The sequence below is a fragment of the Mercenaria mercenaria genome, chromosome 2 (assembly GCF_021730395.1).
Source record: "Mercenaria mercenaria strain notata chromosome 2, MADL_Memer_1, whole genome shotgun sequence".
NCBI lineage: Eukaryota > Metazoa > Mollusca > Bivalvia > Venerida > Veneridae > Mercenaria > Mercenaria mercenaria.
Window position 1 is genome coordinate 77119958 of NC_069362.1, and position 14293 is coordinate 77134250.

At 35.9% G+C, this 14293-nt stretch overlaps 1 protein-coding gene across 1 annotated transcript in view; it reads left to right on the forward strand.

Annotated features, from left to right (window-relative positions):
- LOC123562298 (WD repeat and FYVE domain-containing protein 3-like) overlaps window positions 1-14293 on the forward strand; it is a 113275-nt gene that overhangs the window by 51400 nt on the left and 47582 nt on the right. The window contains 12 exon segments of the mRNA XM_053537018.1: window positions 257-396; window positions 689-800; window positions 2236-2426; window positions 4611-4763; window positions 5368-5441; window positions 5751-5912; window positions 6135-6238; window positions 7595-7697; window positions 9721-9941; window positions 11270-11454; window positions 11928-12071; window positions 13300-13503. Of these exon segments, the coding sequence (XP_053392993.1) occupies window positions 257-396; window positions 689-800; window positions 2236-2426; window positions 4611-4763; window positions 5368-5441; window positions 5751-5912; window positions 6135-6238; window positions 7595-7697; window positions 9721-9941; window positions 11270-11454; window positions 11928-12071; window positions 13300-13503 (1793 nt within the window).

Sequence of the window (14293 nt, forward strand, 5' to 3'; positions counted from 1 at the left end):
GAATAATGCAGCTCTGCTTGCAGTCAAGTTCACAGATAAACTAGGAAGTAAGAAATGATAAATGTGACAGGAAGTTGCATAAATAGTTACATTAGGTAGGAGAACCAATAAATCACCTTGCAATTTGTTTACAAATCTAGAAAATTGGTTTATACTAAACCTGGAAATGTATCAGTACCTGGATTATCATGCAAGCAGGCAAGTAATGCCGATGGCTGTTACATTAATAATAGTGGTAATCTTGTTTTATTTACAGAAGACAAAGACATGCAAGGTCCATTTATCAGTGAGGACAAGCTTGTGTTTGGTGTACATGCACATGCTATGTCGCAGATGACTGTCGCTAAAATGAGAAAGATTTACAATAAAGTGGACAGCAAGACTATTGCTAAACAGGTTAGATATAGTTTAACATTACCTTTGTACAAATGTATTGCTAACTTTAAGGTTGGCTGACATTGAAGTAACTAAAATTTTATTTATTTTCTGGAGTATATAAAATTTTGAACACAGTTTTTTTTTTATAGAATTCATTGTTCTGCATTGTCCAGTTTAGAAATAGGTAAGATGGTAGTAGTAACAATAGGTTAGACACTGCTATAATCTGTAGGCTTTAACCTGTAGCTTGTTTCAGTCCATTAGCATAATTATTATGATAGTATTGTAATTGTGTTGTGTATGTTTGCAGCTGGCCATGTCATCACATGATAATGCTACACCAATCAGAATCTTACACAACTCTGCAGGACATCTTGGGGGTTATGCTAGATGTCTAGGAGCTATCCTCATGGGATACTTAGGTAAATTGTACAGTTTTTTCTCCTCTTCATGTATTTCTGTTTTTGATGAATACTAATTTTTTTGTCATATATTGTCTTTGATTGAAGGATGAGAAAGTAACACACAATTGTAGGAAGTGTCCTATGTTTTCAGATACCGTATTATTAGCGGGTTAATTCTGCGAGCAAAAAATTCTGCGGTTTTGTCCTAAAATGGGTCCAGTTTATTTCTGCATTTTTTATTTCTGCGACCTTCAGGAAAAGGAGTATTTAATTTTGCGGTTTGCATAAAACGGAAGTAAATTCCCGTCTATTTTGTTTTCCCAAATTTATGTAACGTTTGTCAAACTTTTCATAAACCTAACATGTTTTGTGATATACACTTGTAAAGATTACACGCCCGAAACGGTACCCATTCATTCGTTGGCAATAGATTGATACAATAACAAAAACAATCAACCACAATCAATACGATGTGAATAACTTGACAGCAGACGAAAAACCCGTGAGATAAAGGTAACGGGTCATTATATTAAGCGAGATATCAGTTTATTTCTGCGTCAAAAAATTCTGGTGATAGTTTAAATGTGCGGAATTTATTTCTGCGTGAAAGCCTTGACCCGCAGAATAAGCAGAAATAAAAACCCGCAGAATTAACTCGCTATACGGTACTAAAGAAAAGGAACATTTAACAGATTCCAGATAGTGTGAACATCATGAATTTCATGGTTCTGAGGATATATAAAATTAAATCTTAGTGAACATACAAATTATCTATCACCTTTTTCTTTAAAATTTGAAGTCCACCAATATTGGTCATTAAGGGCAAAATCAGAAACATTTTTAAAAAACATCAACAAGAATATATGGAGAATACACAAATGTGCCACATTCATCATAAATGTATCATGTGATCTAAATCAGCAGCTGAAAGACAAGTTTTTTCTTTAGAAAGTTCTGATTAATTTTTGAGCTGCCAAAACGCAGTAACCGGTATTTGTTTTCTAGTCTGTATTTGGGATGAACATTGTGGAATAATTGTGTGCTTATCCACCATCTGTCCCATATACTTCTCTATGTTTAGTAGTGCGTACTTGTTAAGGGTGAGCCGGCCTCTCCAGTCTTTTTGTGGTGTTGGGCTATGGGCATCAGGTTTTAATCACAAGTCTCTTCTTCCAATAAAGAACGAGGCATTCTGGTTCACTTTCTACACCAGCCTTGGTTTAAGTTCATTTATAGAAATACTACATGATACATCATTATTTATATCTTGTAAAACTATTCAGTCTTCAGATGTTTATTATGTTTATGCGAAAATAAAATAATTTTCAAGCCAAACAACAACTTTGCTTTATTGAAGGATACAGAAATTGAGTACGAATTGGCACATGTGAATGTTGTACAGGTGTAGTCTTTTTCAACTGTACAGTATATTGATAGTTTTTTTTATCTTCAGGAGTATGCACATTTTGTCCTATGCCAGTTGCAAAGATGTTGCAGAATGTTGGTGGAACAAAGACCCTGCTTGGCCTGGTTGCCATGACAACAGATGTAGAAGGCCTGTATGCTGCTGTGAAGGCTCTAGTTTGTGTAGTTAAAAGTAACAAACAGGCGCTACATGATCTGGATAGAATAAGTGGATATCAGGTAATAATATAGAATAATCTGTAAATGTTGTTAGGATATTTTACTGGTTGAATTTGTGGATTGAAATATCTTGCTCAAGGGTAACTGTTTAGGTGGTAACGAGGCTCTGCCGAGTTACTGCATAAACAGTTACCCGAGAGATATTTCAGTCTGCACCTCCTGCCAGTGATAGATTCTTTTCTTTCATGCCATATTCTTACAATGATAGAAGAAATGAAATAAAACTGATGTTTTTATCTCACCTGAGCAATGCTCAGGTGAGTTATTGTGATTGCTTGATGTCTGTCATCTGTCTGTCTGTTAACATTTAACTTGTGTATGTGATTGAGGCTGTATTTTTCAACTAATCTTCATAAAATTTTGTCAGAATGATTACCTTAAATGAAATATAGGCCAAGTTCGAAAATGGGTCATCTGGGGTCAAAAACTAGGTCACTAGGTCAAATCAAAGAAAAACCTTGAGTATGCGATAGAGGCTGTATTTTTCAATTGATCTTCATGAATTTTGGTCAGAATTATTACCTTGATAAAATCTAGGCCAAGTTCAAAAATGGGTCATCTGGGATCAAGAACTAGGTCACTAGGTCAAATCAAAGAAAAACCTTGTGTATGCGATAGAGGCTGTATTTTTCAACTGATCTTCATGAAATTTTGTCAGAATGATCACCTTGATGAATTCTAGGCCAAGTTTGGAAATGGGTCATCTGGGATCAAAAACTAGGTCACTTGGTCAAATCAAAGAAAAACGTTGTGCATGTGATAGAGGCTGTATTTTTCAATTGATCTTCATGAATTTTGGTCAGAATGATTGCCTTGATGAAATCTAGGTCAAATTTGAATATTGGTTATCTGGATTCAAAAACTAGGTCACTAGGTCGAATCAAAGAAAAACCTTGTGTATGCAATAGGGGCTGCATTTTACACTGGATCTTCATGAAATTTGATCAGATTATTTGTCTGTATGAAATCTAGATATAATTTGAATATGGGTTATCTAGGGTCAAAAACTAGGTCACCCGGTTAAATTAAAGAAAAACCTTGTGTACGCAATAAGGGCTGCATTTTACACTGGATATTCATTAGATTTAGTCAGAATGATTGCCTTGATGAAATCTAGGACAAGTTAGAATATGTGTCATCTGTGTTAAAAACTAGGTCACTAGGTCAAATCAAAGAAAAACCTTGTGTATGCAATAGAGACTGTATTTTTCAATTGATTTTCTTGATTTTCATGAAATTTGGTCAGAATGATAGCCTTGATAAAATGAAGGTCAAGTTTGAACATGGGTCATCTTGGGTAAAAAAAAAGGTCGCTAGGACAAATCAAAGAAAAACGTTTTGTATGCGATAGAGGCTGTATTTTTCAATTGAGGTTCATGAAATTTGGTCAGAATGATTGCCTTTATCAAATCTAGGTCAAGTTCGAAATTTAGGTCATCTTGGCCCAAAAACTAGGTCACTAGGTCAAATTGAAGAAAATACTTGTAAACACTTAAGAGACCACATTTTTGGTCCAATCTTAATGAAAATTGGTCAGAATATTTGTTTCCATGAAATCACTAGGTCAAACATGTTTACACTGTTATGGTCCATTTCTCAGGTGAGCGACCTAGGGCCATCTTGACCCTCTTGTTCTTTTAAGAACTATTTAATTATAGTAGGTTATGAAATTACACATTCATTCGTAACAGTGTGAGAATCATCTTACATCCAAGTGTGAATGACGAAATTTTCCCACACCTGTAAAAAGTAGAGAAAGTCCTGTCTGGCATGCAAGAAATTACTGTTTTTAGCATAAGAAAAAAAGATAGAAATCTTTGGAATTCAGTTCATACCTTTAACACTTCCATATAGGTAAAATCTTTTATCAATCTGTCCCTGTATAAAATCTTTGCTTTATAGGACATATAAACTTAGTAGAATATGTATTGTAGTTTTTTGGTACAAAACGCTGTTAAAAAATCTAATAACATCACCAGTATATACTGTCAAAGCCTATGTAAAATTTTTGTTTGTTTTCAAGCACACAGAAATAGTTTTATGTAATAGTATGAAAACACCTTTGACTAATAGTATTCCATCATTAAAAAAAAAAGTAGTGAAAAGTGAAATGAGTTTATGTAAGTTTTTGTGGTAAGTTTTTGCTGTAATTCACCCTCATGGTGTTTAATTGATCTCTTTTAGGTTTTAGCAATGTTATACAAGAAGAAACAGGCGTTACTTAACAGTCACATACTACATCTAACATTCTCCTTAGTTGGTACCATAGACAGTGGTAAGGAAAGCTCTACCATACCTAACAAAAAAGCTTTCGAGGACATTTTATGTGACCTGGAGGTAAATATACATCTCTGTAAACTTAAAACTCTCCTTAACTTGTATGGGGCCTCTGTGACTAAGTTGTTCATATCACTTGCCCATCACAGATGTGGGTTTGAGCCTTGCTTGGGGCAGAGCATTTTTCATGTGGGGAAGCCATCCAACTGGCTTACAGAAGCTGAGTGGTTCTACCCAGGTGCTCGCCTTAGATGAAATAATGCCCAGACTTCACCACCATGAAAAGCTGAAAATTGGCCATATGACATAAAATTGCATCTCTGTGATGTTAAACTGGAAAAAAAATCATTACTTGAATACTTCATTATTTACACTTTCATTTGTAAATGTAAATCATTTCAGAATCCTGTATGTAATTTCCAGTCCATAACTGAGTGATATTTTGATTTGTCATTATGTATCTAAATTCATGTATGCTAAACTCTCCGATCATTAACATTCAAAAGGTGATTGTCAATTTAAAGTCCATTTTTTGTTGTGCTAGGATTCATTGAGTTACAGCCATTTGTTAATTTATAACTACCCCTTTATTTAAGAGGCAGCCATGCGTAGTGAACTGGTATATAATTGTTGCAGAAATGTCTATATTTGTGCATGATTGCAGGTGTGGCATGATGCACCATTTGATCTACAAAGGTCCTTGTATGAACATTTCTATGAGCTGCTTACAGATTCCAGGTACAATACTCTGCTATATATATACAATTTAAAATATGAGTTCTCTTTTGAAATTTAATAGTGAAGTTCAAATATAACTCTAGTACACTGAAATTGATTATTTGAACTACCTATATTCTTGTAATCTTTATTCTGATGTACCTTTTCCTTTATTCATATAACTTTATTCTTATAAACTTGCATTTTGACTTACCTATTTCAGTGTAGTTATTTCCAGATTTAAGGAGTTAATGCTATTATTCTGTGACAAAAATGAGAAGCGGTAATATATTTGATAGAAAATTATTTATGCAGAAGAATATTTTTCAGTGACCAGTCCAATAACCTGAAGTTGATGCGAGAGATTGGACTGGTTCCAAGATTGTTACATGTAATGAAAGATCCACGCCTGTCTCAGACCACCTTGGATACAATGGCTAGTGTGGTAGAGCAATTGTTAGAAGGTCCACCTGATTCTCAGGCTTTGCTCAAGTATGACAACTTCTATATTTTACTTCATTTTGATATGTGCCATCCAGTTACAAGTATTTGTTGGTCCAATTTTGGTTTTCAGCACTAACAGAAATGTTGATAGACACTTTTGGTACTTGTGATGTTTTAGGATTTTAATCACAAGCTTACTTGTGGATACTGAATAGATATATAAATGCCTGTATTTTAGCCTAATGGTGTGTATTTCTATTCATTTTTCAGACTTGGCCAGTTCCTGATATTTACTATACCAGAGTCTCATTCAGAAAAATTAATGGTTGTGGAAAACCCATCATCTCCAAGTGGAAATTACATTATTATAGAGAGTGAGTGTTTATTTATATTGCAATATGCCTTGTATCAATTTGAAGAAATAAAAATGAATTGAGTGGAAAAGTAGGCCTATTGACTTCATGCTAAACTTGTACGGAGTTAATTATCCCCCGCCGATGAAATCGGGAGGGGGGTATGGAAATGGCGTTGTCCGTCCGTGCATCCGTGCGTGCGTGTGTCCGTCTGCAGCCATTTCTCAGTAACTAGCAGGTAGAATTTCATGAAACATGAAATAAACATGAACCAACATACTGTGATGATGCCCGTCAAGTTTTTTGTTGGATTGGTCGATTTCCCTTAAAGTTATTGCCCTTGATTTAATGAAAAATGCCCAAAAATGTCCGTCCGCAGCCATTTCTCAGTAACTAGCAGGTGGAATTTCATGAAACTTGAAATAAATATGAACCAACATACTGCAGTGATGTCCATCAAGTTTTTTTTGGATTGGTCAATTTCCCTTAGAGTTATTGCCCTTTATTTACTGAAAAATCCACGTCTGCAGCCATTTCTCAGTAACAAGCTGGTAGAATTTCATGAAACTTAAAATAAATATGAATCAACATACTTTGATGATGTATGTCATTTTTTTTTTCAATTGGTCAATTTTCCTAAGAGTTATTGCCCTTTAATTATTTGAAAATCTACAGATTTGTACATAACAAACCAACCAATTGGTAGAATTTCATAAAACTTCTTTCATTCTTTTCCGTGAACATTTATTATAAATATGTGAAGTTGTGTACCCACACCTGGTCACCACCTTGCTTTCGTCACACCCCCCCCCCCCCCCCCCCCCCAAAAAAAAATTCTTTCCTTTTTATTATTATTTTTTTCAGACTTTCATGAATATTTATCAACATACAAAGTTGTACTGTTCCACCACCTCACTCCTCCACCCAGTCATCCCCCTTCCCCCCCCCCCCCCCCCCCCCCCCCCCCCCCACTTTTTTTTTTTTTTTTTTTTTTTTTTTTTTTTTTTTTTTCATTTTTAATTTTCCATCCATATTTCAATATTTATAATCAACATCGATGATCAATGACAATAATCGATGTTTTGTACCCTCACCCAGTCACCCCCGCTGCCCCTCCTCCCCCAACCAAAAAATAGCATTCATTTTCTGTTAAATTGATTTTGACAAATGAAATTATTTGCTTCTTTTGCTTCTTAGTAACATCCTTAACTTTTTGCCGGATATATTTTTTTGCCATTCCTGACCACAAACCCTTTCGGCGGGGGATACCAATTCATCGAATTTGCTTGTTGAGAAATCAGTTCTTATCAGAGATATTATTTGGATCTTCCTCATTGAGATAGATAATAGAAAGAAGGATTTATTGTATCTGATCAGCTGATGAACCAGGAGGTCCATCCATTCAGAAGGTGCGGCTGAGAAACACACTGCTGGATGTTGTACAGAGGTTGCTTAGTCAGAGTGTATCATCTGGCAACAGGTAAGATACAATGTTGTCAAGGTAGATTGTTCAGTGATAGTTGAACTAAAATACCTACACTTTTTGAGAGTGCCCACATTAAACCAATACTTGACAGCTTTGAAATAGATCATGTTTTGACTGACTTGACAGTTTTTGTAGGCTACTGAAATTTTGAAAATTATTTTGGTTGCAATTGTATTTTTATAATAATAAGCACTTCTGATTCTTAAATAAGATTAGATAGAGACTTCAATCAAGGTAACTCCTAGTACACAGCTGTTAGTCAGAATGCCATTGCGTGTTCTTCTAGAATTTTTTGTCAAGAAATACTGTGAAATCATTATGTCTCCCCCAGGAGACATATTGTTTTTGCCCTGTCCGTCCATCCGTCCGTCTGTCCGTACGTCACACTTCATTTCCGAGCAATAACTGGAGAACCATTTGACCTAGAACCTTCAAAGTTCATAGGGTTGTAGGGCTGCTGGAGTAGAAGACCCCTATTGTTTTTGGGGTCACTCCGTCAAAGGTCAAGGTCACAGGGGCCTGAACATTGAAAACCATTTCCGATCAATAACTAGAGAACCACTTGACCCAGAATGTTGAAACTTCATAGGATGATTGGTCATGAAGAGTAGATGACCCCTATTGATTTTGGGGTCACTCCGTCAAAGGTCAAGGTCACAGGGGCCTGAACATTGAAAACCATTTCCGATCAATAACTAGAGAACCACTTGACCCCGAATATTGAAACTTCAGAGGATGATTGGTCATGAAGAGTAGATGACCCCTATTGATTTTGGGGTCACTCCATCAAAGGTCAAAGTCACAGGGGCCTGAACATTGAAAACCATTTCCAATCAATAACTAGAGAACCACTTGACCCAGAATGTTGAAACTTCATAGGATGATTGGTCATAAAGAGTAACTGACCACTATTGATTTTGGGGTCACTCCATCAAAGGTCAAGGTCACAGGGGCCCGAACATTGAAAACCATTTCCGGTCAGTAACTTGAGAACCACTTGACCCAGAATGATGAAACTTCATAGGATGATTGTTCATGCAGAGTAGATGACCTCTAATGATTTTAGGGTCACTCTGTTAAAGGTCAAGGCCACAGGGGCCTGAACATGGAAAACCATTTCCAATCAATAACTTGAGAACCTCTCAACCCAAAATGTTGAAACTTCATAGGATGATTGTTCATGCAGAGTAAATGACCCCTATTGTTTTTGGGGTCACTCTGTTAAAGGTCAAGGTCACAGGGGCCTGAACATTGATAACCAGTTCCGATCAATAACTTGAGAACCACTTGACCCAGAATGTTGAAACTTCATAGGATGATTGAACATGCAGAGTAGATGACCCCTATTGATTTTGGGGTCAGTCTGTTAAAGGTCAAGGTCACAGTGGCCTGTTCATGTAAAATTATTTTTTGGAAATAACTTGAGAACCACTTGACCTACAATGTTGAAACTTAATAGGATGATTGGACATGCAGAGTAGATGACCCCTATTTATTTTGAGGTCACTTGATCAAAGGTCAAGGTCACAGGAGCCTGAACAGTGACTTGAGAACCACTAGGCCAAGAGTGTTGAAATTTAGCGGGATGACTGGACATGCCAAGTAGATGATCCCTATTGCAGCCAACCATCAGTGTCTCTTTGACTTTCGCTCCTGACCCCTATTGACTTCTTGCCTATAGGACTTTGCATTGGGGGAGACATGCGCTTTTTTACAAAAGCATTTTCTAGTTTAATTTTGTGGATACAAAATTTTTGTGCTATGGGTCAAAACTGCTATTTCATGGGGATATGAATTTGTGAATTTTAACTATTAAATATAAAACGAAAAATTGGAATTTTACTTGTTCAGTTGGATCAATTTTGTGATGATTTCACAGTATTATGAGTACATGAAAAATCCTTAAAATATCTTCTGTATTATTACGGAATATGATAAAGGTAATGAATATATACCTAGATCAACAGTCAAATAAATAAAAAAAACATGTTACAGATGAATGTTGTACTTGTTACAGTTTCTGTGAAGAGTTGCAGAGAGTTCTAGGATTTGATTGGATACTGATGTTCTTACAAAGTCACATCCATTCCACAACTGTAATCCGAGCTCTACAGATACTCCTAGTTATGTTCCGGAACCCGATGGTGGTTGCTAGGTTCAGGGATGGTCAGTTTGGTGGAGGTTGGTTGAAGGATACAGAAATGATTGTAAAACAGCATTCTGGGGCAACCATGCTAGGTTAGTTGTATTATACAATACTGCAGCAGTATTTGAAATTCTGTTTTATATTAACAGGGCTGAGAGCTTTTTGACATGTAACATATAGTTAAGCTTAGATACATTTATTAAACATCATTTGTGGAGAAAGTTTTCACAACTTTGTCATAAGTCAGACAAAAGTTGAGAAAAAAAAGATTAATGAGACCATTGTTGAATCTCATTCACTGAGAGCCTTAACTTGCAGCCTGCAAAGGAGGAGTCAGAACAAAAAGTCAGAAATTACTGTTAGATGACTGGCTGCTGATTGCAAGTGGCTGCTTTATACAGGTGACTGTTAAGACAGGTTCAACTGTAGGCTGTTTTCCTCATAAATTTTATACTCTTTAATGTTTTATCTGCAGACTTACAGTCATATTGATTAAAAGTTTGCTTGATATCAATTTTGGCAGTTAGAAGCAGCTGCATTTGTAACGTTAAAAAATTTGTGAATAATTATGTCTCCCACCACACAGTGGTGTGGGAGACATATTGATTTACTCCAGTGTGTCTGTGTGTCTGTCTGTCACAAAGCTTGTCCGCACTCTAAGTCGAACATTTCTCATCCGATTTTCACCAAACTTGAACAAAATGTGTTTGACCATAAGACCTCGGCCAAATTCGATAACTAGCCAAATCGGTCCAGGCGTTATGGCCCTTGAATTACCAAAAATCGGTCTTTTTACTCTTGTCCGCACTCTAATTCGAATATTTCTCATCCAATTTTCACCAAACTTAAACAAAACGTGTTCGACCATGAGACCTAGGCCAAGTTCGATAAGTAGCCAAATCGGTCCAGGCATTTTGGAGTTACGACCCTTGAATTATCGAACAAATCGGCCTTTTTACTCTTGTCCGCACTCTAAGTCGAACATTTCTCATTTGATCTTCACCAAACTTGAACAAAATGTGTTTGACCATGAGACCTCGGCCAAGTTCAATAACTAGCCAAATTGGTCCAGGCATTTTAGAGTTACAGCCCTTGAATTACCGAAAAAATCCGTCTGTTTACTCTTGTCCGCTCTCTAAGTCGAACATTTCTCATCCGATCTTCACCAAACTTGAACAAAATGTGTTTGGCCATAAGACCTTACCCAAGTTCGATAACTAGCCAAATCTGCCAAGGCACTTTTCATTTATGGCCCTTGAATTACTGATTTGATCCACTCATCTAGACCATCTAATTGGATCCACTTGTCTAAAACATCTAGAGAAACTAACATTTTTCATCATCTAAGGGGCAGTTGTGGGAGACATGTGCTTTTCTCAAAAGCATTTCTAGTTTGTTTATGGTTTTCTTAATATTTTAGGGTTTAACCTGCACTCGGGTCATCAGAGTGAGACACGTGAAGTGAACCAGGAGATCTGTCATGTGCCAGGATTTACTGTCTTACAGTGGCTACTTCCTAAACATAACAGTGTACCGGAGGTCTACTTTCTACTAATGGCAATGCTCCTTGGTCAACCAGTTAAAAACATACCTACAGATATACAGGTATGGTTTAACAAAAATAGTTATTAGTTGTAATGTAAGGTTATCTATTAAAGTTTATACAGTTAAATGATTTTTTCCAAAAAATGATATACACTTCAAGAATCTTTGGATATGCCTTATATTCTTTATACATTATCTAAGGCTGAGTTGATTTTGAATTGGAACTGATATTGGTGACTATTGAACATGGTTTATTTGGAAAAATGAAAAATAGTAATTGAAATTTGGTATTTAACAATGTAGTTTTAGATGAAAGCTTTATAATCTGAACATTTTTTAGGAATCAAGAAATGAAATCTACACTAACCAATTATTGAATGTTCAGTCTCAAAAAAAATGGACAGTAAGTAAGTATAGTAATGTGTACCTGTGTCTGTATGTGAAGTCGGTGTTAAAGCACAGTTTCCAAGTAGCCAGAAGTACAAATATGTAACTTTGATGTTAAAGTTTATAGATATATATATATATTTCAGTTGAACCTTGATTCAGTGTGGACAATACTATTTGGAGCACCACTAAGTAAACATACAGCCAGTCTAACAAGAGACAAGGACATCCAGCTATGTCCTGATGCTGCCATTATATTACTGACCATGATCAGGAGTATGCTTAACCCTGTAAGTAATACTGTGTAGGGAGTGGGGATATAGTGTATATGTTGACTGCTGCTTGCCATGGAGGTCAAGGTTGGGATACTTCTAGGGTCATAAAAGTATCTCCCCATTTAACACATATTATGAAATATAAGTGTTTCCTAGGACGCTGACTTTGCAATCTCTCTAGACACAGAAATTACATTGGTATAAGATTTCACTTATGATTATTGCCAATAATATTGCAGCAAATAATGACGATTCTATCACCTGTGGAAAATGATATGTTGTAAAGTTTGACTAATGTAGATTTTACGAATTGCAAGAACTTGCTGGGATGGTCATTTAAACTTGGGTGTTGGGGAATTCACCTGCTGATTTATGTTAAAGAACCTATTTACTTTAAGAAAAACTGCAGTCACATTTAGAAGAGAACAAATGAAAATAATTTTAACTTCTGGTTCTTCTTCAAATATAATTGACCAGCGTGCAATGTAATCATGAAAGGTTTCTCTAAGACAGTATCATTTTGAAGTCAAAAGCATAGAGCTTAATTTACTTGTTCCTTGCATCTACAGTTCAATGAATTATGTCTCCCACCACACAGTGGTGTGGGAGACATATTGATTTACTCCAGTTTGTGTGTCTGTCTGTCTGTCTGTCTGTCACAAAGCTTGTCCGCACTTTAAGTCGAACATTTCTCATCCGATCTTCACCAAACTTCAACAAAATGTGTCTGCCAATAAGTGCTCGGCCAAGTTCGATAACTAGCCAAATCGGCCTAGGCACTTAGATATTATGGCCTTTGAATTACCAGAATTGCTCAGATTTCATTCGTAGTTTTACCTCCAAACCGACCCGTATACTACTAGTAGAATAGGGGTCTTTTTGGTGTCAAGAAAGCGCATGCACATGTGGATTCAGTAAACAGTATATAAAGACTGACTTATTATTTAGATGATTAGGCAGTTGTGGGAGACATGCGCTTTTCTCAAAAGCATCTCTAGTTTTGTGTTACTTTAACTTGGTGCAATAAGTAAAGCAGTCATACATCAGTTACTTTAACATGAAGCTGTATGTCAACATCTTTGAAATTTGTAACTTACATTTTAATGAATAACATGCATGAATATGTTAAACTGCACTAGTGCGAACCAACCTACCTGTATTGATAAAACATTTAATTCTATGATATTTATAAGTCACGTTTAGTGGACATAAAACTAAATGTGTATTACACTTATTGTTGCAGGTGTTGGATCAGGATAGTGAGGACTGGGCTAGAGAGTACCCTGTCACTCTGATACAGTTTCTGCTATTCCTGTATCACAATCACTCGGACTTTATACAGCTGTCCACACAACCAGACTTTATAGCTGCCCTATCAGCTACATTGTTCCCATACTTCTCACCAGATTCTGATGAATGTGTCACCACTCCTGAAGATGAATTCAAGGTAACTACCATTGTGCAGGGAGGATACAGTGTTAAAATATATGTTTAAGTTTACTACCATATCAACTTAGAATACAACTACAGTTATCCTTATCAGTTTGTTAAAAGGATTGCAATGTCATCACAAAAGCTAATTATCTTAATATGTTACTGTTGAATTCATCATAATTGTTTTACCATTAATTATTTATTCTTATAACTCATAAGAAATAAGAAAAGTTTTTATCATAAATAAGTTTTTATTAGCTCGACTATACGAAGTATGGAGAGTTATCTTACTCGACCCGGCGTTGGCGTCCTTCTGTGTCAGCACTTTGGTTAAAGCTTTGATGCACTTTCTCTTTATCTTTGTTATTACTTGATGGATTTACTTCAAACTTAAAATAGTTGTTCCTCATCATCACCCACATCATGTGGCACAAGGGTCATAACTCTGGCACCAATATTTCATGAATTATCCCCCCTTTTTACTTAGAATTTTAGGTTAAAGTTTTGGTGCACTTGCACTTTATCTCAGTTATTACTTAATGGATTTGATTCAAACTGAAAGTAGTTGTTCCACATCATCTCGCACATCATATGACACAAGGTCCATAACTCTGGTACGAATATTTAATGAATTATCACCCCTTTTACTTGGAATTTCGAGTTAAAGTCTTTATGCACTTCCACTCTATCTCAGTTATTTCTAAATGGATTTGATTCAAACTTGAAATAGTTGTTCAACATCATCACTCTCATCATTTGACACAAGGGCCATAACTCTTGTGCCAGTATTTCATGAATTATCC